The sequence below is a fragment of the Cibotium barometz genome, chromosome 43 (assembly GCF_041138505.1).
Source record: "Cibotium barometz isolate CiBa-2024 chromosome 43, ASM4113850v1, whole genome shotgun sequence".
NCBI classification, from domain to species: Eukaryota; Viridiplantae; Streptophyta; class Polypodiopsida; order Cyatheales; family Cibotiaceae; genus Cibotium; species Cibotium barometz.
The window spans coordinates 4,429,795-4,455,663 of NC_141088.1; the positions used below are offsets into that span (position 1 = coordinate 4,429,795).

At 41.5% G+C, this 25,869-nt stretch overlaps 1 protein-coding gene across 1 annotated transcript; it reads left to right on the forward strand.

The window, feature by feature from the left end:
• Positions 1 to 5,623: 5,623 nt before the first annotated feature.
• On the forward strand, positions 5,624 to 8,586 carry LOC147613440 (scarecrow-like protein 33). Its single transcript, XM_086781375.1, has 2 exons — positions 5,624 to 5,986; positions 6,379 to 8,586. The coding sequence occupies exon 2, from the start codon at positions 6,461 to 6,463 to the stop codon at positions 8,432 to 8,434; it is 1,974 nt and encodes a 657-aa protein (XP_086637501.1). The 5' UTR covers positions 5,624 to 5,986; positions 6,379 to 6,460; the 3' UTR covers positions 8,435 to 8,586.
• Positions 8,587 to 25,869: the final 17,283 nt, after the last annotated feature.

A 25,869-nucleotide genomic window follows, 5' to 3' on the forward strand; every position in this document is an offset into this window, starting at 1 on the left:
ATCCACTGTGCCATCAGGCTTACGCTTCAATTTGTATACCCACTTAGTGCCAATGGCCTTCTTGCCAGGGGGCAAGTCACATAAAGACCATGTACCATTCTTCATAATAGCATCGTATTCTGCTTGCATAGCAGCCATCCAATTTTCTGAACTTTGTGCCTCATCAAATGAAACAGGCTCACTTTCATCGCACATACTAGAAACAGCCAATGCATGACAATCTGACGCATAAGAGGCACCATGAGAGCCAGAACGAGTGCGACTAGACAAAGGGGCATCCAACTTGCTGTCACGCAAAGTCTGCACCAGCCATCTAGGCATATTCCTAGAGCCCTCAATCTCTTGTCTCTCATCCTCAAGTGCATCATGCACATCTGCATCAGATATAGGCTGATCTGTGCCATCATTTAAAACCTGCATAGGCTGAAAAACTGCCTCATGAGGTATTGCACTTGACTGTGCACCACTGAAAAGAGGCAACAATGTATCATAGACATCACGTGAGCTGATATCTGTCTCCTTAGTACATGAAACCAAGGGCTGAACTGCATCTTCCACAAATACAACATCACGGCTAACCAAAATGCGCTTTGTCTGTGGATGATACAAACGATAGCCTTTGCTCTCAGCACTATATCCAACAAAAATACATTTGACAGCTTTGTCATCCAATTTTCTGCGATGTTGCACAGGCACTAATGCATATGCCAGGCAACCAAAAACACGTAAATGGCCAACAGATGGCTTGCGGCCATGCCAAGCCTCATATGGAGTGACAACCTGTAATGCTTTGGTGGGACACCTGTTTAGTACATAAGTGGCACACATGACAGCCTCAAGCCAAAAACCATGTGGTAGACTTTGACTCTTAACCATACATCTTGCCATTTCCATGAGAGACCTGTTTTTTCTCTCAGCCACACCATTTTGCTGTGGTGTATACGGCACTGTACATTGGTGTTTTATCCCACGCTCAGCCAGAAATGCATTAAATTCTGAAGACATATACTCCCCCCCTCGATCTGAACGGAGGGTGCCCATCTTACTTTCTGACACATTTTCAGCCATAACCAAAAACTGTTTGAAGCACAAAAACACTTCGGACTTTGCCTTCAAAGGATATACCCATGCATGCCTGGTAAAATCGTCAATGAAAGTCACGAAGTAAAGGTAGTTTCCAAATGATGGAGTTTGCATGGGTCCACAAACATCACTGTGAACAAGCTGCAATCTGCGTTCAGCTCTCACTGATCCATCTTTGGGAAAGGAAGCACGCTGCATTTTACCCAATATGCAGCCCTCACAAACATGCTTGACAGGTGCCTCAAGCTTAGGCAAAGAAGACACCATTTCAGATTTCTGCAGGCGCAGCAAACTTGCAAAATTCAGATGACCAAAACGTGCATGCCACAGTTTTGCATTTGAAATAGCCTGCGTATCCATAATAGCACATGCTGAATCCTCTACACATTTGCCATCCATATTGAGCTTATACAGCCCTCGACATAGTGAACCAGATGCTACAATGATGTCACCACAAGAGAGATCATGAACAGTACATCTGTCATCCACAAATTTTACAACCAAACCTGTTTTGGCAAATGCGGAGACTGACAGCAGATTCTTTTTGATCCCTGGCACATACAATGCATCAAAAAGTGTAAAGGTGTTGCCATTTGCAACATTCAGCACAATCTGTCCAACTCCTTTAACGGGATAAGAGGAGTTATTGGCACAAGTGACAGTATTCCCTGTGGGAGCAGACTCAAGGAAAGTGAATAAACTGCGCTGCGAGGTGATATGCTTAGTGGCACCACTGTCAAAGTACCATACATCTGAATCTACTGCAGACATACATGTGTCATGCAAAGATGGGTCATAACTGCACTGCGCATTGAATGCCCATTCTGTATCTAGCACAACATTAGCAGATTCATTGTTAGAAGGAGAGGCATCTGCAACAGCCATACCAGCCTCTTTCTTCTTAGCCTCTTTCGCAGCCAGCTTAGGACACGCTTTGATGACATGATCATTTCCCTTACAGTACTTGCAAAATGTCTTCTGTTTGTCACCCTTCTTCTCATCTTTGTCTTCCTTCTTTGGTTGCGCAGCATTTGCAGATTTCTGCTTACTAGAAGAAAAGCCAGCTTTACCTTTCCCGCTTCTCTGACTAGCACCGAAAGCTTGATCTGCGACACGCATACTATTCCTGTTTTGCCTTGACTGGTCTTCTTGCAGCAAAACAGAAACTAACTCCTCAAATGATAAGGCATTGGGATTGCCTTTCATCATCAAGCGAAGAGTGGAAGCAAAACCCTGATAAGAATCTGGTAGACCATTCAAAACAGTCTGCACAAGTGAACTGTCTGACAGGATTTCATCTGCAGAAATGAGCTGCTCTTTGAAATCCTTGATCTTTGTCAAAAAGCTATCCATAGAATCACCTTCGTTCATATGCTCATTCTCCAACTGTTTTCGGAGGTAAGCAACACGAGCCTCATTTCTTGCCTGATACAATGTGGCAAGTACATCCCAAGCATCCTTAGAAGTCCTGCAGGAGCGAATATGTGGGATAATGGTACGTTTGACAGACAGCGCAATCAAGGCATGAGCCTGCGCATCTCTACCATCCCAACGAATCTGCTCTGCTGAAAGTGGTGGTTCTCGAACAGCTGCTACAGCACTTGTGCCTGCACCATCATCAACAGTACCTGTTTCTGATGTGTTTGCAGCATTCCCAGCCACAATAGGACGTGCATCAATACCCTGCACAATGTTCCATAACCCCTTTGCTACCAATACATGTCGCATCATATATGCCCACAATGGATAGTTGGTGCCATCCAACTTATCCTCAGCAGCCAACATGCGGAATACATCATTGTTGTCAGCCATGGCCAATGACTGTACTACTAGATGTAAATGCTGTCTGCAAGAGGTAAACCTGTATAAAATCGACCTGTGCTATATAGCACAGCCCAAAACAGACGAATGGGCACCTGTCCTCCTGCAGATTTTAATCTTGACAGAAAATCTGCACAGTAGGACGATTTTGCCTGCGCAGTACTTGGAATGCAAAAACGGAGGGCGAAATGACTCCAGATCAAAATTCTGAAACAACCAAGCCCTACGGGCTTTCCCATGGCATATACTAACCTGCAGACGCTCGTGAAACCTCGTTGCAATCGGAGGAGATGAAGCGGCAGGTGCCGGTGATGCTGCCCGGGAGGAGGAAGCCTGCTCTGATACCAATTGTTGGAATTAGGGTTGCAGGAATGCACACACAACTTCAAGAAGATGAGGAAGCTTGAGCACAACACAGTAGTGTATTATGAGTGCCAAAAATGAAAGATAACAAGCCCTAGAAGATAATGGGCGTATATACAATGCACGGGGGAAAAAACCTCCTAGTGAGGGAAAAAGTGCCCCGGCGGTCCTAAGTGTGTTCACACACATCACTACTATAATATGGTAACAGTTATGCACTTAATACTCTCTTCTAATTCACTTCTTTTTTTCAACTCCCTAGCACATTGTAAGTGAAAGGGGGGGGGACAAAAAGTATAAAGGTAAAATTTTTTTATTTCAGTTAAATCAGTTTGTTTTCTGAGGAGTACAAGGTACATCTACCATTTCCTAATATTTTAATGTAAAGCTCTCAATATTTTACTTGAGAAACTTTACCTTTTGAGAGTTGTTCGCAGGGCAGAAGATTAAAAAAATCCATGTTACATGGATTTTGAATCATAGCTCTCTCATTCCATTCTTCTTTTTTTAGTACTTTCTTATAGGGTCCTTTTTGAGTCTAATATGCCCTAATGTATGTCATAAATCCCTTTTTGTGGCGATTTATGTGAGCAAGTTTGCTATTATTTCAATATAAAAGATAGTATAGTGCTAAAGGAAAGGTAACAAGCCGTAATGCTATTATTTTAATATAAAAGATAGTATAGTGCTAAAGGGAAAGGTAACAAGCAATAATGTTGAAGGTAAACTATTTGCATTTTAAAAAGTAGCTTTTGGAAAGGTTGGGATCAACCATGAAACTCAAGGTTGGGGTAATGTATGCTTTTGATTGAGAAAAAATGTGTTTGATCAATCTAACTCAACCCACGAGAGTCACATGATCGCTAGCTCGAGGACAAGGGACATGAGATTTGAGGATTCTTTTGCAATTCTTTTAAATTATAAACCTATATATTTGGATGCTGTTTATGTTTAATTCTATGATATTTTAAGTCTCATATTTATGCATTTATGATTTTGTAGTTGCACATGTACCAAGACAAAAACACAAGTGAGCAATGCATTTAGGATTTTGTAATTACACATGTTTATGCATTTAGGATTTTGTAGCTGCACGTATACCAAGTAAAAAACACACGTGAGCAATGCATGGAATATAATTTAGGATTTTGTAATTACACATGTTTATGCATTTAGGATTTTGTAGCTGCACGTATACCAAGTAAAAAACACACGTGAGCAATGCATGGAATATAATTTGAAATATCTGACCAATGCTTAAATTTTTTTTGATAGGTTTACACAATTATTATACACATGTTTGTTAAAAACAATAGTCGTGCTCATGATGTATAGAATTGACAAGTTTTTAAGAATGTATGACCATTTCAACTACTTATCTTTGACTTGACCTGTATGGCAACAAGGAATGAAACCCTTCTTTTGAATTAGCCATTGGGCACCACATGGTTGAGTTAGTAGTTATGGTATACATGCACCATAACCTAAAATATCTTTTAATAGAATTGAAAAAATCATTGATCTCACTTGTGTATACAAATGAAGCAAAGAAACTACTTTGGAGCCATAAACTATCATTAACGAAGATGTTCTTCGTGAATAGTAGTTGTTAGATATGTGCCTTTAATGTTTTTTCTTTTTGTAAAGGAAGAACACACACACACACACACACACACACACACACACACACACACACACATGCACGCACATGCACGCACATATGCATGCACACACTTTTGTGGAGTGAGGGGGAGGGGTGGTTTAGAATTGAACCCACATCATGGGGGGTGGGGACAATAGCCGGGTGTGCCTTTGATGCTGACTGTCAACATGTCACTCTTCTTTATAATTTGATGTAACACATATGTTTTTTTTGGTTATAGAGAGGTTAGAACATTGTCTAGCAATGATAAAGTCTCAAAGTTGGACCCTTGTGTTTTGCCACGGTGAATGAAAAATATAAATGATTTGTGTATAAATGTACACCTAAGCGAACAAAGGATAATGAACATGGAATATTGAAATGAGTGGGGAGTGGAGGGTGTGCTTGTGTGACAGTATGATTTTTATCGGGATAAAAAGAAGGCTTTCAAGGAAAAGGGACCATTCTTGTGGCTATAACTACATGGTTGTATGATGTGTGTGATAAGTACCTGGTAGTTTGTGTGATAACCACGTGGTAGTATGATTTGTGTACGGTAGTATGATCTGTATGAACATAAAAAGAAGCCTTTCAAGGAAAAGGGACCATTCTTGTGGTGAATTTCGTTTGAGCTATGGTTGAAGTAGGGGCCTGATATTAATATAAATAAGCGTCTAATCTAAATGTATAGAAGAGATGCTACTTAAATATAAAGTATAGAAGAGAAATTAGAAATAAACATATAAATTGTTGTGTGCATGCTTGTGTCCTCCGCATGAACTGACCCTTGTAGAACCTACTCATCCCTGATGTGCCTGCTCCGCATGAATCTACCCTTGGAATTGGGATGTCCTCCTGCGTGTGAACCCGCGCTTGTCCCTCAACGTAGGGGCGCATTAATGTTTAATACGCTCCTAATCGAAGGGCGAGAATCTCTCCCTTGCGAGCCCTAGCAGGAATCTTTTGTTAAATTTGTTTTTTTATATTTTAAAAATAGATCCGGGAACTTGGAGGGACGCAGCAGAGCGCCTCGTCGCTTATAGCTGTTGTATCAGTCATTCCACTCTTCTGCTGCAGGTGCCCCGTTGCTGCCTTTTCAGGCTTTCTGTAGTTTTGTTAAATCCCTTTTTCGATATTTAGAAATTAGGCCTTGAATCTAGCAAAATTCCTGTTTCTGGAATTTACATAATTAGCTGAACCTCAACCTCATGCATCTTGCCAGGTCTTTCGGAAGGCATTTTTTTTCATTTAAGAATTTTGTTTTTTGGAGTCTTGTTTTCCCATCTGCATTTAGGGGCTGTTTTTGTCCTGTAAGGCTCTATGTTTGAGGGCTTTTTTCTAAATGGGCGAATACAATCCCTGCTTTTTTTCTTTCTGAAATGGTCATAATTTTTTGGGTCAAGGATTCGCATTTGAGATGTTTTTTGGTGTGTTTTGTGGAGAAAATTAACTGCATTTTTTTTTTCAAGGTTTTTCTTTTTCCAACTTTTGGTGGGAGCCCATGTTGAAGACCAGTTCAAATAGCTAGGAAAAGCAGCTGCACAAGAGGCCATGGATTCGAATGTCTTAGAGTACATGCAGGACATCCCATCTTCACTCTCCACGGTCTTGCAAGACATTTTTAATCAAACCCAGACAGAGATTCAAGCCCGGGATCAGCGTGCTGCTGCTCATCATACCACCTCCACCCTTCCACTAGATTTGCAATTCCAAGATGACACAGTCAGGTATGAGCCCCTTTCCGACCCGGCTCTGTCATACATCTACGATATCCTTGGAGAGAATGATGTGCTCGAGGGCAATGATCCATCCCTCAGTTATGGTGAATTGGTGGCCTATCAAGCGAAGGCATCTGAAGTGGCTGCCATCCTGAAGGAGGACTCTCCCTCTTTAAGTTTGCATATGAATTTGAATGCCCAAGCGTCCAAGAGCCCCATCTCATTTGATAGCGGCACGACTTTTGTCTCGGAAGAGGCTCTGTATTCGCAGGATCTGAGCTACCTAGACATGGAGCCATTTTTGAGTGCAAGTCATGTTTCGGAGCCTTACCGAAACGGGCTTCTCCTGAACAGCTTGAGAGGGCCTCAGAGTCTGGTGACAGTGCCCAATTGTATGCCAATCAAGGCCACAGATGTTGGGTCCTCTGGAAGTCAAGTAAACAGGCAATCATTGACAACAAAGAAAGCAGAAAAAGCAGGAGCTGATGATGAGTTCGGTGTTAGCTCGCATGGTCATAAACCTCAGAAAGCCCAGAAGAGAGGGGGTGCTTTGAAGCCCCGGAAGGAAAGTGCGGGCGGCCGCAAGAAGGGTATCGGGAAGGGAAGAGCCAACAAAGAGGGTGCCCACGAGTATGTGGATATCAATGATTTGCTGCTGCAATGTGCACAGGCAGTAGGCATGAACAACACAAAGTCAGCTGTGGAGATACTGAACAAAGTGAAGCAGCATGCATCACCTTATGGGAATGGAGCACAGCGTCTGGCATACTACTTTGCAGAAGCCATGGATGCTCGGTTTTCAGGTACAGGCTGGCCACTGTACTTGGGATGTCTACGGCGGCGCCCTTCTTCAGCAGAGATCTTGAAGGCCACTTGTAAGTACATGGCAAGTTGCCCCTTTGCAAAAGCATCCCATTACTTCATAAATCAAACAATACTGAATACAGCAAAGGGAGCATCGACATTGCACATCTTAGAACTTCAGACCACTGGTTTTCAATATCCATCTCTTTTCAAGGCGCTTGCTGAACGACCAGGAGGTCCCCCACAGGTGCGGCTAATCGGAATCGGTTTTCCACACTATTCAATGATGCCTGCGCAGACGGAAGTTGTTCTGGAGGGGTTACAAAAAGCCGGGCGCCAACTATCAGAGTATGCAGCATCGTTTGGGGTGCCATTCCAGTATACGTCATGGGCCGGAACACGTGAAGACCTGAGGATGCAAGATTTTGTGAGCCCGGAGAGAGATCCGGATGAGGTTCTAGTGGTAATATCAGCATACCTGCTGCGCTATGTCATGGATGAAACCTTGGATTCACCCATGGTAAGATCGAAGCTCTTGAAGATGGGGCGGGATATTAATCCCAATGTTTACATACAGGGAATCGTCACGGGTTCTTACAGCACGCCTTTCTTCACGAGGCGTTTCAGGGAGGCTCTTTTCCACTTTGAGAGTGTATATGACATGCTCGATACCTTCATTGAGAGAGAGAATACAGATCGGGTGGTCTTTGAGAGTGAGATTCTGGGCAAGGCCATACTAAACATAGTTGCTTGTGAGGGAATAGAAGTGGTGGAACGTGTGGACAAGTACAAGCATTGGCAGGCCGTAACCGAAGAGGTTGGTTTTCAGCAGTTGCCCTTGGATGAAGAGATAAGAGACAAAGTCCAGGTTATGCTGAAGAGTTGGCATAAGGAATACACAGTTGGAGAAGATAGTCAGTACCTGTTGATGGGGTGGAAGGGACGGATGTTGCATGCTATGTCCACATGGAAAGCTTCTGCTCCATTAGAAGCAGGCGATTAGCAGTAGCTGTGTGCAGCACTATATTTTAAGTCCCTTTCTCACTGCACATGAATCTGTGCGCAGATCTTGTCTGTACATGGGGACCTGTGGACGTACACCTAGATCGCTATTGTTTATGTTGATTTCATAATTCATGAGAACTTGACAGGCCATTTGTATTGTGCGTGTGTGTGTGAGAGAGAGAGAGAGAGAGAGCATATTGTGGGTGGTAAAAATGCTTGACACACTCTCTCTCACAACGCCGGCTCCCATGATGTTTTTACATGTGTGTTCTTTCTATTCTCTCTCTCTCTCTCTCTCTCTCTCGCGGAACCAGAACTTTCTTTTTCAGAGTTTCCTTTGCTTGAAGGTGTAGAATGCTACTCAATGGAGATCTTTTCACTTCACCACAGTATCCCACAAAGGAGAGTTTTGTGGTAGAGATCTTTTTGCAGGAAGTTTCCCAATGGGTTTGCGGCGGTAGTGGTCCCCAGTAGGATCGCTAGGTGTTTCTTGCTAATTTCCCTCTCAGTGGAAGGGCAAGACAATATTTCGGGGTAACAGACCAGTCACGTAATGCCGTGGGAGACATGTAGCCGCTTGCCAAAGCTTTTGGATTCGAACACTAACGCCAGAGTAGTCATGGGGACACTCAGGACACCGCTCAACTTTAGAACTTCACACACTCACACCCTGATCTCACTCCGCTACGTAATTCTCTCACTCTCTCTCTCAAGTACACAACATGTTTACAGAGACACAACATTCCTATTCAACACATTGCAGAGAGTACATAGAGATGAAGTGAATAGCAACATTGCTCTGTTTGATGTATTACTTCTAGAATTAGTACAAGTTCACTACTCAGCAACTGCTCGATGCAAGGTTATGACCTCCTAAGAACTATGACTATGCTAGGCTTCACATTACGAACTCGCAAACTACTAGTGGAGAGCTGATTGCAGCATGCAATCCTTGCAACCTTCAAGACTCGTACATGGTTAGTCTCTTAGTGGTAGTGACCAGCCATCCTTTTAAGCTTAGACTTCTTGATCTTGGCAATGACTACTCTGGTGGGACAGCCCGCCATCTTCACACGTGCAGTTATCGAGGTGGTGCTCATGACATGGGAGGTGGTTAGATTGAGCGCTCTGTCGTGCAACATACCATATGAATAATGTAATGTTTTGGGTTTAGTGATGGGTCTTAGAGATTCACTCAAACTTACAGGAGCCCCACTGGATTCTCATGATTGTGGATATCCTGTAGAGGAAATTTCACGCTGCATGATTCTCTCTACTAGATGAGTTATCAAATCGAGATTTTCTTGCACGGTGTGATTCAGTCTCCTCTTCTTGAGTTTTGTTGGGAGGAGGCTGCCTTTTCATCGTATCGAGTTGCTATCTTTCTATACCACCATAGTAGTAATTGCCTCATAGGGTTTTCACCATTGACTCCACCACCATGAGAGGTTGTCGCCTTCTCAAAGCCACAACGTGCTTGCCAATGTGACCGTGCCTCCATACCCTGAGTAGACCAAATTGCGAGACTTCCTTCATTTGCAAATTAAGGTCCATGAACTTCCAAAATGTGCATATAATGCGTAATGCTATTTGAAGTCCAAGATTGTGCCATTGACTTGTAGAAAACTTGTACAACCTCCATAGATTCTTTGATGTCTTGTGGGATGAAGGTCATCTTGTGAGAAGAATTGCTAATTTGTCTAATGAAACCCGCACATTGGCCTTTGCAATACATGGCCCGCCTCTATTGGCTGAGATTAGGTACAACCATATGTAATTTCTTCCATGCCTCGTTGGTTATTGAACCAAATATTTGCCTTCTGCAATCTTTGGTGGTGAAAGAAATTTCCTTGCCTTCGCCCCTCCAAAAAATGGTTTTTGCAATTCACATTACCACTAGTTCCAGACTTCTTCTCATCTTTCTTGATTTCAACTTGGCCTTTGTGCAACCCGACGTTGGATAGTACTTCCTCTACTTTGTTACACACTGCTTGAGCTTCAAAATTAGGTTACATCTTATATGCAAAGCTCACATATTTTTATACCAATTTCTTGACAATCCTTTACAAAGGCATGCAAAGTACAAATATGCACCCTCCTTAAGGGTATGTCAAGAATAGCATCCCAAGAGGGAGGATCTACTCTTACCATTTCGCCTCCTCGACTTACAAACTGATCTCGAGTTGGTGCACCAGGTTTGCATATTAGCATGTTCCACACCTTTCTCCCATCTGTACCTTCTTTGGTTCTTGAACACATGCAATACAAACAAGGAAACTCTACATTTGCTGAATTGGATACACCAAACATACACTTCAAAATCTTTAGGTCACTCGCAAGACCACCCCACTCCACATTGTACTGACGAAACCTTCCACGTGTAGAAGTTCTCCTGCGTTTTGACTATGCACCACATTTGGAATGTCTGTTAAGTTGAAGAAGGCCTTCATGATTTCATGGTTCTCCTTGGGAACCTTAAATGCTGCAAGCCACCAGATTTCATTTTCACTTTGTAAAACAATGATATAATCTAGATGATTAGGTTTTACGGCTAGATCCAATGCTCTATTCATCAATGTCAAGCTTACTCTCTCAATCTTTTTCCCTTTGACAATTTCACTCTCGTCAAGATTTAGGACAAACTTCAACTTGCCTCTGCATTCAGCAATTGGCATGTTGTAAAATTTCACCATTTGCTCCTGCAATTTGCAAATATCCAACACAAAGTTGTTATTTGAGTGCAAGTTGAATGTCAATTCCTTCATACCTTGTTTGAATACTTGTGAATGATAAAGATGTCTAGGCTTGCCAATCAAATGAAGCACATTTTCATTCATGACATTTCTTGCCTTTTTTACCTGTGGTAGGGGTTTGGCAAGGGCTCTGTCTTTTTTTTCTTTAACATGATACTAAAGCTTAAATCAAGTTTCTTGTATATCATTGCATATGCTTCATTGTTGTGCTGATGCCAATTTTGTCACACATGCCCTGTGCTTCACATGATGTGATTTCTTTCCTGACATCTTGTAATTTCCCTTCTATAATTTCATCAGCCAACTGGTCGTCGGTGCTTAGAATGAGAGAATACGGACCTTATGGTATCTTTCGTGAGGATTTTTGCAATTACATGCTGGCTTGGATTTCTTTCATCCTTTGGTTCTCTGCATAAACACAGTGTTTGTATTGCCCTCTTGTTTTGCATGATTCAATGAGAGGTTTCCTTCTTCGTTCACGTGCTTCCAAAGTTGTAGTTGTTTCATATTTCACTGTCTTCTCTAACGTCATTGACAGCCTTTTATTTTTAGCCTCTACTTCTTGCACCTTCTTTGAAACATCTGCATTCTAAACCTATTGAGTATGAACAACATTTGCCAAAGCCTTACATTCATTCTCCTTGTTTTGATACATAGCACTTAACTGTGAGATATTTTGCTCCTTGATCATTAACAATCTCTGTGCAGACCAATAAACACTGTCATGTTGATTTGCAAGGCTCTTTGTGTAATCAGGTTGACCCTTGAACCCACAAATCAACATGCTTTTTCTTACTGCTGCTCTTTGCATCTCTACCTCGAGGGGGTTGGTATTCATTTTCTTGTGTAGAGGTGTGTAATCTTCATCCAACTCTAGATGTATGTGCCTCTTATTTTCATTTCTTCCAGAGTTCTATAGAAATGAAAGAGAAACATCCACAAAACATAACATCAATTAGTAGAAGATACATTCGTATTGAGTCTACAAGACATAAGTTTCTCGAAACAAAAATGAAACACCATTATCATTTTTTATTACCTAGTTTGAGCTTCTTGCCCCCGCTTCTCCAAGAGGATTGCCATGTAACTCTGAGTATGATGGATCCATGGAGGAGTATATCAAAAAATGGCACTAGAATAATAACCCAACAGTACGTAGTATGCAAAAGAATAAAAAAAATGGTAGAGATGAGAAGGATCATCGTGTGGATACGAAATGTTCGATGAGATGAATGAATGATGATTAAGGTGAAGGAGGCTCATTGAATGAAAGAAAGAATGAGTTAAAAGCTGGGTGGTTGCAAGATCAGGGTGCCCAATTTTGTCCACTCAGGCACCCTGTAAGCAGTAAAAAAATAGGCATTTGTTTACCTTTAGTTGGCTAATCTCTCCTAGCTAACGAAGGAATTTCCTTTCAAATTCTTTTATTGGAACATTGCATGCAAAGTTGGGAATATAGTAAGCATTAGATAGTCAAAAGTCCTCATTTCCTTAGGTACAAAGTTAATGTTACTCTGTCCCAAATTTGGACTGATTCCATAAAATTCTAATATCTTTTACATATAAACTCATATGATATTCGAGCTTTGGACCTTAGATATTCACATAATATAGATCTTAACTTGATCTTTTGAGAAAATCTTAAGCTATTTGTCTATTTCTTTAAATATTTCAAGGTCTTTAAAGTGTTATAATTGTTGAGATATCGAGCTCATCTAGTGAGGCGGTGGACACTGATGACCCGCCTGGGGGATAGGCCCCACTCTTACAACACTGGCATGGTTGGTGAGATCATGGGTGATATGCGGCCAGTGGGATGACAGGCTGTGTGACAGCCATTCTAGAGATTGGCATAGTTATAGCGCCAGCTCATTTAGTTGGGTTCACACTATAGAGAACCCTAGTATGTATTTGGTTGAGTACCTTTTCATATGTGTGTACTCGTATATGGTGTGTTGAGTGTTGAGTGAAGAAGAAGAAGATTTTCAGCCTCTCACCTTGTGTGTTCTCTATTAGGGTTTTGTGAGTGTGTGTGTGCTTGCAAGTGCTTAAGCTCTCTTCTCCCCTGCATCTTTTCATGGTATCAGAGCTTGGTTCATGCTAGGGAGCTGCAAGTAAGAGAAGCACAGGAAACGGTACGAGGGTAAGAGCTTCAACTACTCTTCCCTATTTGTGTTGGTGACTACACCCTTGTCAGGAGCTCTACGGGAGGCACCGGCAAACGATGTCTGATTGAGGAGCTTTCTTCGCGGGAGTAAAGCTACAGGGCAACTATACCGTCCTATCAGGCAACATTTTTTTTTGCCCAAAAACGCATTTCTGGTGCGTCAGGACCTCCGTTTTTCAAAAAACAGGTGATTTCAAGCACTACGGGTAAGTCATCGATTCTCTGCAGAACTCTGTTTTAAGAACTGTAGGAAGATAGATTGGCTGTGCAGACACTGTGTGTGTTGCAAGGAGGTCAATAGTTGCCATTGGGTGTATGTATGTATGCACATTGAGGTCACTGGTTTTTGTGACATTTGAGTGTACTACAGTACCGCTGCAGAAAATACAGCAGTTTGTGCAGGACAAACCAGAGTGCTGTTTCTGGTAAATTTGTGTGTCTGACAAGATGTCAAATGATGGAATAAACCAGATTGTTGCTGAGAAGCTTGATAAGAACAACTTCCATGCTTGGAGGTTCAGGTTGACGAATTTCCTGATGGGAAAGGGTTATTGGGACTACATAGAAGGTGAGCATGAAGAGGCACCAGAGATACCGGAGATCAATCCGACTGCTGCAGATGTGAAAGAGTTCAAGGATTGGAACCAAGGAGCCAGAAAAGTTATGTATTGGCTCTCTATCAGTATACAGGACACCATGATTGGGCACATACAGGATGCCAAGTCCCCCAAGGAGGTGTGAGACACCTTGGTAAAACTCTATGAAACGAATACCAAGGCACGCAAGATACACTTGAAGAATGAACTTCATACTGTGGAGAAAAAGAGTATGACTATGCATTGAAGATAAAGGGTATTGTGGAATCCCTTGCATCTATTGGTGTTTCACTAGATGATGATGATAAGGTGGAAGTCTGTCTACGTGGTCTCGGGCCACAATACAAGGCGTTCAAGACGTCTATTCAGACTCGGGAAAACATTCTCAATTTTACAGATTTGGTGTCTATGCTGATTATAGAAGAGAAGAGCTTGGGTGAAGACCAACAGTCTTCACAAAACAAAAACAGTTCAGAGCAACAGGCCTTCTACACAGGAAGAGGACGAGGTAGAGGAGGCCGTGGACGCGGTCAAGGAGGTGGCCGAACAGGTAATCAGAATTATGGCCAGCAGTAGCAACAACAACAACAGTCTCAGAATTCACAACAACAACAACAACACGTAGGTGGAAGAGGCCAATTCAGAGACAGGGGGAGTCAAAGAGGTCGTGGAAATTGGCAAAGGCAGTATAATGATACACGTGGATGCTTTTATTGTGGTAAGCCTAGACATGTGCAGGCAGATTGTTATAAGAAGCAGGCTGACATGCAAAATGGGAAATTGCAGCAAAATAACTATGCATCCTCGAGTAGAAACAATGAGGATAATGAAAGGTTGTTTGTTATGCAGCATGTCGTTAATGCCATGTTTGAAAATGTTGAAGCAGCACATAAAGATGATGTATGGTACGTTGATTCAGGTGCTTCGAACCACATGACAAGTTATGGGGAGTGGTTCAAGGAGAGGAAGTACGTTGAAAGACTAGGTTTTGTGGAAACAGGGGATGACACTGCTCATCCAATTGCCCATGTTGGAGATGTGCCATTGTCTATGCAGGATGGCAAAGTGAAGTACCTTGCAGATGTTCTTCATGTTCCGAACATAACAAAGAATCTGGTTTTAGTTGGCCAGATGATTGAGCAGGGTTTGCAGGTTCGGTTTAACCCTGAGGGTTGTTATGTTCAAGACTTTAAAGACAAGTGCAGATTGGTTGCAAAAGGCAACACAGTGGGCAGAATGTTTACGTTGAATGTAAACATGCCTGAAGTGAGTGCTGCGATGTTTGCAAATGGTTCAGGAATTGTTGCAGACACAGACATTTGGCATAAAAGAATTGGACATGTGAATGTGCAGAGAATGAAGTCATGCAGACTAAAGGAATTGTAACAGGGCTACCAAAGTTTAAAGTTGAAGGCATGCAGAAAATATGTGAAGCATGCCAATTTGGAAAGCAAACAAAGCATGTATTTTCACGTGACAGATATGTGAGCAGAAATGCACTAGATGTTGTGCATTCAGATGTATGGGGTCCTACGAAGACCATGTCTATGGGCGGCTGCAGATATTATGTGACATTTATTGATGACCACACAAGGAAAGTGTGGGTATACTTCATGAAGGAGAAGGGTGAGGTGTTTACTCACTTTCAAAATTTCAGAGTTATGGTTGAAAAGCAAACAGGGAAATATGTAAAGTGCCTGAGGTGGTCAGATGGAGGGGGAGAGTACTTCTCCAATGAGTTCTCTGAATTTTTGAAGAAAAATGGTATTCGGAGACAGTTTACATGCAGATACACTGGAGTTGCTGAGCGAAAAAACAGGCACATTGCAGAGATTGCGCGAGCATTGATGGAAGAGAAGAATATGCCGCATAGCTATTGGGCTGAGGCTATTTCTACAGACAGCAGTTTACATCATGAACAAAACTCCAACTGCAACCATACATGATGTAACTCTAGAGGAGAGGTTTACTGGGGCAGAAAACCTGATTTGTCTCATCTAAAAGTTTTTGGATGCATTGCATATGTGCATGTGCCAGATGAGTTGAGAACTATGCTGGATCCAAAAGCTGAAAAATGTGTGTTTATTGGATATTCCCTTGAGCAAAAGGGATACAGGTGTTATAACCCTGCTACACGTGAGTTGAGGGTAAGCAGGGATGCTGTTTTTGATGAGATGAGCAACTGGTATATTTCTGAAAAAGAAGCTATTGGGGCTGATGTGAGTGGAAATGTGGTTGCACAGAATGCAAGTCAGTAATCACAGTCTTTGAGTGGACCAGGAGAGTCCTCATCTAGTGCTTCAGTTGATAGACCATGGAGTGGCAGGCTGCGCCATAATACCAGTCCTGCAATTGTGATTAGTACATCACATAAAGGCAAAGAGAAAGTGGTTGAGCCCCTCAGTATGCTTGACATTTCTGCAGGGCATTCTCATGTTGGTGGTGGAGATTCTAGTGGCTCAGAGATGAGCCTTGATGAGGAGCTTGGGATCCCAGCTATGAGAACACCTGGTGTAAAGAAGGCTATGGAAGCCATGAATGCAAAGCTGCGAAGATCTGGGAGAGTGAAGAACCCTGTGCTGAGGTTTACCTATGATGGTTATGTGGCACATCACTATGCATACATGGCAAAGGTTGTGCAGGTTGTAGAGCCCACATGCATTGATGAGGCTGTTGGAAATGTGTGTTGGGAGAAAGCTATGGATGAGGAGATGGATGCACTATATGGAAATGAGACTTGGGATTTAGTGCAATTGCCTGAAGGCAAGAAAACCATTGGATGCAAGTGGGTGTACAAAGTAAAACATAATAGTGATGGAAGCATAAGTAGGTACAAGGCTAGATTGGTAGCCAAAGGATATGCGCAGACATATGGCATTGATTATGAGGAAACTTTCAGCCTAGTTGCCAAGATGGCAACAGTGAGAGTTGTGATAGCAGTGGCTGCATCAAAGCAATGGTCTTTACATCAGATGGATGTAAAGAATGCATTCTTGCATGGGGATTTGCAGAAAGAGGTGTATATGTTGCAGCCACCTGGTTATAGGATGTGAGTCACCTCGAGCATGTTTGCAGGTTGAAGAAAGCCTTGTATGGCTTAAAATAAGCACCAAGAGCATGGTCAGACAAGATTTCTGAATATCTTGTCACTATTGGCTTTCATGTAGCCAATGCAGATTCCTCGCTATATGTGAGACACGGTGATAGAGGGGTTGTGCTTGTTGTCATCTATGTAGATGACTTGATCATTACGGGGGACCATGATACAGAGATCTTTGATGTAAAGATCTTGCTTAGACAGAAGTTTGAGATGAAGGATCTGGGGGGGAGCTCAGATATTTCTTGGGCATTGAGGTGATTAGGTCACCACATGGTATTGGATTACTGCAGAGGCAGAATGGCTTGGACATGTTGTCCAAGTATGGTACGACAGGCTGTAAGCCTATCTCAGTGCCATTGGATCAGAATGGCAAGTTAAGTGCAGACTCAGGAGAGATTTTGAAGGATCCTACTATGTATAGGCGCATAGTAGGAAGCTTGATCTACATGACGATCACCAGGCCAGATTTGAGCTATGTTGTTGGGTTGGTGAGTCAGTTTATGCACGTTCCTTGGAAGCCACATTTGGATGCATTGAGACGCATACTGAGGTATGTGAGGTCTACTTTGCATTGTGGACTATTTTATGAAACTGGGACAGAGATATGTGTACATGGGTACACAGATGCTGATTGGGCTGGTAGTATCTCACATAGAAGATCTACTAGTGGCTTCATGTTTTCTTTGGGGAGTGCTGCTGTGACTTGGAGCAGCAAGAAGCAGCCTACGGTTGCTCTATCTAGTACTACAGAGGCCGAGTACAGAGGTGCTACTATGGCAGCATGTGAGGTAGCTTGGTTGAGAAAGCTACTTGCAGATTTGGGTCTATTAGTGGATAGACAACTTGTCATTTTTTGTGACAACATTAGCAGTATACAGTTGGCCAGGAACCCGCTTTTCATGCTCGCACGAAGCATATAGAGGTCCACTACCATTTTGTCAGAGAGAAGGTTTTGGCTGGAGACGTTGACCTTGTTTATGTCAGCACACACAGGATCAGGTAGCTGACATCTTCACCAAAGCATTGGGTACAGAGAAGCTCCGCAGATTCAGGGCTTCGCTTGGTGTACATGAGATGGAGTTGAGCTCGAGGGGGAGTGTTGAGATATCGAGCTCATCTAGTGAGTCGGTGGACACTGATGACCTGCCTGGGGGATAGGCCCCACACTTACACCATTGGCATGGTTTGTGAGATCATGGGTGATATGCAGCCAGTGGGATGACAGGCTGTGTGACAGGCATTCTAGAGACTGGCATAGTTATAGGGCCAGCTCATTTAGTTGGGTTCACACTATAGATAACCCTAGTATGTATTTGGTTGAGTACCTTTTCATATGTGTGTACTCTTTTCTTTGTATATGGTGTGTCGAATGTTGAGTGAAGAAGAAGAAGATTTTCAGCCTCTCACCTTGTGGGTTCTCTATTAGGGTTTTGTGAGTGTGTGTGTGCTTGCAAGAGCTCAAGCTCTCTTCTCCCTTGCATCTTTTCAATAATATATGTCACTTTTTGTACCCACAATAACTACCACTTAAAATTCCCAATCTTGTAGATCAAAAGCGTGGTAGATAGTGAGACATTAGTAGAATTTGGTGGTTAGTCAACATTGCAAATCCAATGGTTAGGTTTTTAACGATCTCTTTTCCAAAATTCTTTCGGGTTATTAGAAGGCTAGTAAATATTAAAAATCTAATTAGTAAAATTAAATTTTTTTATGTAAATCATCTAAAACCTATAGGGACTAGTGTAGTTGCAATGGTGCATCTATGGAAAAAAATTAGGATCACTCTATGGGAAGATCATTTTTTAATCATTTCATCATAATTTTGATTAATTAGACTAATTTATATTATTAATTTAAGTTATATTGGGTTAATTTGAGTGCATGTGTATTTTCTATTAGTTTCTTAATCTTATTTGAAGTACCTTGCCCCCCCAAATTTGCTCTCGAAGCATTGTCCCAGTCCAACATAAACTGGATACCTTGATCTTGTAACAACCCACTCACGAATTTCAAATGCAAAAGATGGAGTTATTACATTGGATTTTGAGCACATTTACAGGTGAAAACGGATATTTGAATAAAGCAATAGGTGGGTCTTTATAAGGAAGATCCGAAGAGGAGAGAGAGTGCCAATATTATAACATTAACTTTGGCACTTTTTCTGGATTCGTGGAAGAGAGAGAGGGGCCTTAAGAGGCCCATTTGAGAGTCCAAATTTTCCCTAATGATTCCATAGTTATGCTGAGCATTTAATATGTTGTCCTGACATCATTTTTTGCCATGTGAGATCCCTATTCGTGTGTCATATTTTCACACTTCTTAGTTTCTTATTTTTGCATCTCTCTCTCTCTCTCTCTCTCTCTCTCTCTCTTGCTTGAAGAATAGCTACAAACACATGTATGTGTCACTAATATCATCGAATAAGAAATGATATCCAAATTAACATGCAAAGAAAGTCCTTGCTTTGTAGTGATAAAAAAGATCAATATAAAAAATAAAAATAGTGAGAATTAACGGATTGATCTACCTGTTAGGAAAAAAATGAAGCTTGCGCTTCCTAGGGCCATCAACCATGGGTAACGCATCATGCCCAACATGATAGGATGGTGATGCATCTCCGCTACATTCAACATTCTCAGTGTGCATCTTTTTCTTTCATGGACCTACACATAAAAGAGACAAATATTAATAAAATATCATTATATATATATATATATATATATATATATATATATATATATACATATTATAGGTAGCCATACCAGACACAAACAAAGCTATATTAGGTGTTACAAAGAACTTGTACACTGAAAAGAGTAACTCGTATATATATAGTAAATAGAACCCAACCCTCTAGTGTATATAGTAACTCTCAACAAAAGAGGCAATTCATATCGTTACATTATAGACAATGTTAGAAATGTACTCTTTCATAAATAAATATACTCTCAACCCAACCCTCTAGTGTATATAGTAACTCTCAAAAGAGGCAATTCATATCGTTACATTATAGACAATGTTAGAAATGTACTCTTTCATAAATAAATATGCTCCTAGCTCCTCATCAAGAACACTAATTCCATATCTTTTCAAGCTCTCATCCATAACTTTGACCATGAAAAATTCCACCATAGATAAAATCCTAAAACAAAGTAAAAATAAGAAGTCACATAAAGAAACATACAAATGTTTGTATGCTAACACTTGTAATGATTTGATATAATTTACATACCCATCCATGTGGCCGTCTAGCATAATGCTTGCAACATACAGTCGAGAAGGAAGTGGTGCACACCAAAGAGGTGAGTATATGTAAAGAAACTAAGTTATATAGTGTTATGTAAAAAAAAAACTATGAATAGAAATAAAAATATTAACCTTCAACCCTCAACTCCAAAGAGATATGTAAAGAAACTGAGTTATGTATAAATTTATGTATAAAAAAAACTATGAATAGAAATAAAAATATTAACCTTCAACCCTCAACTCCAACATATCCAAAGTGAATATGAGGAAAGACATGTTTGTCCCTAAAACAAAACAAATTTTTTTAAAATGCATACATAAAAGAAAGGGTGAATGCGCACTTCAAGTCCACATATCCATATACATACACACACCTTCATGTTCATAAACATAGAGAGACGCATACACATGCACACATGCATACACAAGCATATACAAACACACTCACACACCCTGATGCAACAGAAGTGGCAAACATGGTGCAATTGAGAACTGCGTTTAACATTAATATAGCGGGCCAAATTTCTTGACTTCTATCTAGAAGTGGACTCCTTGCTCTTTCCTTCATATTTTGTGCTGTGGTTTTTAATGAGGCTTCTGATGTACCCTCATGAAGTTATCGGGAAGGTGTTCCCTTGAAGTTGTCCCCTCCAAGTCCATAGCACTCCTACAGCATTGCCTGAAGGAGGTATGGGCCAAGGCATACAAGGAATTGTGTAGAGAGGTACATCATCCAAACCTTCCAAAAATCTCCCTATTAACCTTTTATCAAAGAACTTGTTTCTGGAATTGCAGTGGGAGTGGAGATATCTGACTCTGTTAATGTAGTCTCGGATGGTTTCACCATCCTTTTGTTTAGCATTATGTAGCTGCTCAACAGGACTCCATCTGGCACCCTGACGAGAATATCCAACCTTGAAGGCCTCTTTCAAGGCTTGGAAGAGGTGGCCTTGTCCTCAATTTTCAAGGACCCGAACCATTGGCCAGCTTTACCATCTAGGGTGAGGCCAAAGGCGCTCACCTTAACTTGATTGTCCACATGCCCAAAGGCTTCACAGATCTAGTTGAACATCTCCAAGTGCGTGATGGGATCTCCAATCCCATTGAATTTAGTGATTAGCTTTGAGATGTTTACGGGTTTGTTTCACTCTATTCTAGGTCCTAGTGCTAGTTGTGCTGGGGCATGATGCCCACAGCCACCCCTCTCTATTTCCATGGCTAATCTTAACATTTCCGGTGTTAGCCCTGCCCCCTGGAGCAGGTGTTGGTTGGGGGATGATTGGTGGAGGAGAAGTGCTAGGCAGATAATAGACCATTGGAGGCCCTTGTCTCATGGGTGAGTTAGGCTATGCCTCATGTGATGCTTTGCTGTGTGACATGTGTGGAAACACCAATGAATTGTTTGGAATGCTGTTCGTTGAGGTCAAGTTGGATGGAAGAAACTATCCCATGTGGGTATATATGATGCGTCATGTTCTGTTGGCAAAGTACCCATGGGTATATATGTATCTGGTGGTGTGGCTGACACCCAGTTTGCTGGGCTTGCATCTGCTATCAGCACATCCTCTGGATCCACTGTTCGAAACAGTGAATCTAGTTCTAGTGGTAGTGTACAGCCTGCACCTATTCCTCCCACATCAGATTAACTCAGATGAGATGCCAAAGATGTATTGGTGCATGCACTTATTTCCCTCTCCTATAAACGAAAAGTTCTTCCTCACATCCGATCATGTTCCTCTACTAAGAGTGCATGGGATGTCCTTGCCTCTCTATATCAGATCCATAATGAAGCCTGAGTTGTCTATCTTTGGAAAAAACTTGACTTGGAGCAGCTGATAGAGGGTGAATCTATGAATGCATTTCTGACCCACATCAAGGACTATGGGAATAGCTAATTGAGATTGATGAGGTTATTCCTGATAGTTCTCTTGTCTCTACTATTCTCAATGGCTTGCCTGAACCATATTAGGGATTTTCTACCACACTCCAACTCCTGAGATAAAGAGCAATTCAGAATTTTATACTTTTGATGAGTTGGTGGCTCTTCTACTTCAAGAAGAGCAGTCTCGTTCCAATTGAAACAATATGCTTGCTTTCGATTAGGCATTTGCTACCTCCCATCGTGGGTGGAAAGCTCTCTTGTTTTAGACTCTTTGAGTTTGTTGTTGTTGGCAATGTCATCGCGACGAGTACTATTATACTCATGCAGTTCCACGAGGAACTAGTTGGGGTGGTAATACCAAAGATATGTACGACATTGGTGGTGGTCTATACATACCTCACGATATAGGTTTCTAACAATTAGAAGAAGAAGAGATGCAAGTACTATCAAAAACCTAGTCATGTTTTAGAGGACTGTTAAAAGCGAAAGGAGAGTGAGAAGAAGAAGAAGTAGTAAGGAATTGCTTGCCACCACTAAAAGTAACAATGCACAGGAAGAAAATTTTCCACATGATGGCTACGCACTGACAGTAACATGCAGTGATTTGCATGCCTCTTGTCTGTCCTTATCATATGCTGACTGGTACTTTGATTTCGGTGTCACTAAGCACATTACTTCATGTGTGCAAGAAGTTATTTTCTACCTTGAGAGATGCCCCATCAGGTGGAATAGTTTTATATGCTAACAATGCATCCTATGCGGCCATCAAAGGCATCCGCAATGTGGAATTGACTTCATGCTTTGGGCATCCTTATACTCTTTCTGTAACACCTTGTATGTTCCCAGAATCCATAAGAATCTCATTTCTGCCTTAGCACTTGCCAAAGTTGGCTTGAAGATTTAGTTTTCTGATCATTGTTGCTATTCCATTCGTGAGACAGAACTGATTTAGATGTGCTTCTCTTATCTGGTACATTATGCAATGGCCTATACAAGCTTGACATGTATGAAAGGATTACTGATCCTCATGTAGATGCCTTGACTATTTCCATGCCACAGATTCAGCGTGACACTAAGCTTTCACATGCTTGTTAGTTTGGTCACTTGAATTTTCCATATCTTTTATAGCTACAACGTCAAGCTATGGTTCATGAGCTACCTCCTATGTAGCTCCCCCACAAGCATGTATGTGAGAGATGTATACTGGGAAAGATGCATCGTCAGTCCTTTTTGAAAGGTGGCACTATTCGTGCTACTCGCCCATTGCCACTAGTGCACAGTGATCTCTTTGGTCCTATGAAGGCTCCCTCTTTTGGTGGACATCTCTATTTCATGACTTTTATTGATGACCACATGATTCTGCTGGGTGTATGGTTTGAAAGTAAAGTCAAATTCCTTCTCAGCTTTCCCTCAATTTCTTCCTCTTGCTGAAAATGTTTGCAATCATAATCTATTGACATTGCGTACTGACAAAGGGGGGGAATATTTGTCAAATGAGTTTGCTGCTTTCATTTTGTCCCATGGAATTTATACACCACAACAGAATGGTGTAGCTGAATATCAAAATCGGACACTCAAGGAAATAGCTAGATGTATGCTCAAAAGCAAGGATCTACCTTCTAGATTTTGGCTTGAAGAAGTGGTCATGTTTGCCAATTATGTTCTGGACTGCTATCTCATTAAGGCTGTGAAATCTATCACATCTTATGAAGCTTGGAATGGCAGAATTCTAGTCAGTACTCATATGCATGTTTTTGGTTGTCTAGCCTATGTGCATGTCCCAGTACAACACAGACATAAGCTTGAAGCAAAGTCTTTGAAATGTATCTTTGTGGGGTATAGTAGTGAGAGCAACGGATATCCAGCTATATGTTTCCTTTAGTCGAAAGCTAATTGTATCCAAAGATATCGTCTTTGCTGAATATGCATCTCAACCCATGATTTTTTGTCAGTTATAGCCATCCACCATTGATTTGATACATTGTTGCCTTTGTTTGGTATTTGTGCTGACTCCTTTGAGCCCACCTTGGCTCTCACTCAGCCACCTTGCTCTTGCAACCCATTAACATATTCAATAGTTCACAGTATCCCTATTTCTTCAGATCAACAACCCTTTAATCTGAATTCCTTGGGTGATGCATTAATTGAAGAGGATGCAGCTATTCGTGATTCTCAATGGATTCCATGCTGGCTCTGGGCTACTTTGCGTGACAGCAAGCTACTTGAACCTTTGCCAGGTAGGACACTAGCTGCCTCTAGACATGTATCTCATTTTGTAGATAGCCCTCATCCTACCGCACTGAATGAGGAGCCACTTTGTTTCATCCATACATTTAGAGTTGGATTCCATTGCCAAAAATGATACATGGGAGTTATGTGATCTATCTATCGGCAAGCATGCTATATGCACCAAGTGGGTCTTTTGGCTGATCTTGGTATCAAACAGCATTCCGCTACAACCCTTTACACTTACAGTCAGAACACATTAGCAGTTGCATGGAATCTAGTTTTTCATGCATGGACAAAGCGCATTGAGGTGTGTTATCACTATGGTAGGGAACAACTCCATGATGGACAGATAGCCTTGACCTGCATGTCGACATAGGCCAATGTTGTAGATGGATTTATCAAGCCCCTTCAAGGAAGAAGTTTGAAGCTTTCCTACAATCTTTGAACTTATTACCTCTACTAGGATAGTCTACTACACCCTATATCTGTTCATGCCATTCACTTCAGGGGGTTTGTTAGCCTTCTATCTCCAAGAAGTTTAGGTGTGAACTGAGCTAATCACGTGCACTTTTTACTCTGTGCTAGTAGGGGGTTTTTCCCTATGAGAATACACCCTTAGTGTGTTATCATCCATGTTAGCCCTAGTGCTAGGGGCTACTAGAGTTGTGCTACTCCACTCACTCATTAGATTATTTGAGTATATTCTAGCTATCGTCGCCATCGTCTCTATCACTCTATGATCTTGTGTGTGTGTTTTGTTTGTGAGTTTGTGTAGAGCATCTTCTTTCACATCCAACAATAATCAAGTCATCCACATAAATGACTAATAGCATGATCCCTCTATTTGTCGTTTTTCATACATAAAGTAAAAAATCTACATTAGATATCTAAAATCCAATGGTAGCAAGATACTCTCTGATCTTGTTTGACCGTGCTCTAGGTGCATGCGTAACGTGCACAAAAAATCTAGGTGTGCATCACTCTCATAACTTGGTGGCTGCTCATGTATACTTCTTCTTAAAAATCACCATTTATTTAAGAAGGCATTCTTTACATCCATCTAATGTAAAGACTAACCCTTTGCCTCCAGCCATAGTAATGACATCTCTCATGGTTGCCATTCTTGGAACCGGGCTGAATTTCTCCTTGTAGTCAATGCCATAGGTCTATGCATAGGCCTTGGCAATAAATCTTGCCTCACTGAACCATCTGCATTATGCTTGACCTTATACACCCACTTCCATCCAATTTCCTTCTTCTCCTTAGGCAAAGGCACTAACTCCCATGTTTCATTTGCATCCAATGCTACCATCTCCTCATTCATGGCATCTTCTCATTTTTTATTTCCAAGTGCCTACTCAAAATAAGTGGGTTCCAACTCCTATATTGCTTTAACCATGTAAGCATAATGATGGGCTGTATATCCATCATATTTTAGCCTATCAACAAGGTACCTAACT

What these genes read in the sequence shown, in the direction of transcription:
- LOC147613440 (XM_086781375.1), top strand. Translation starts at nt 6,461, where the DNA reads ATGGATTCGAATGTCTTAGAGTACATGCAGGACATCCCATCTTCACTC.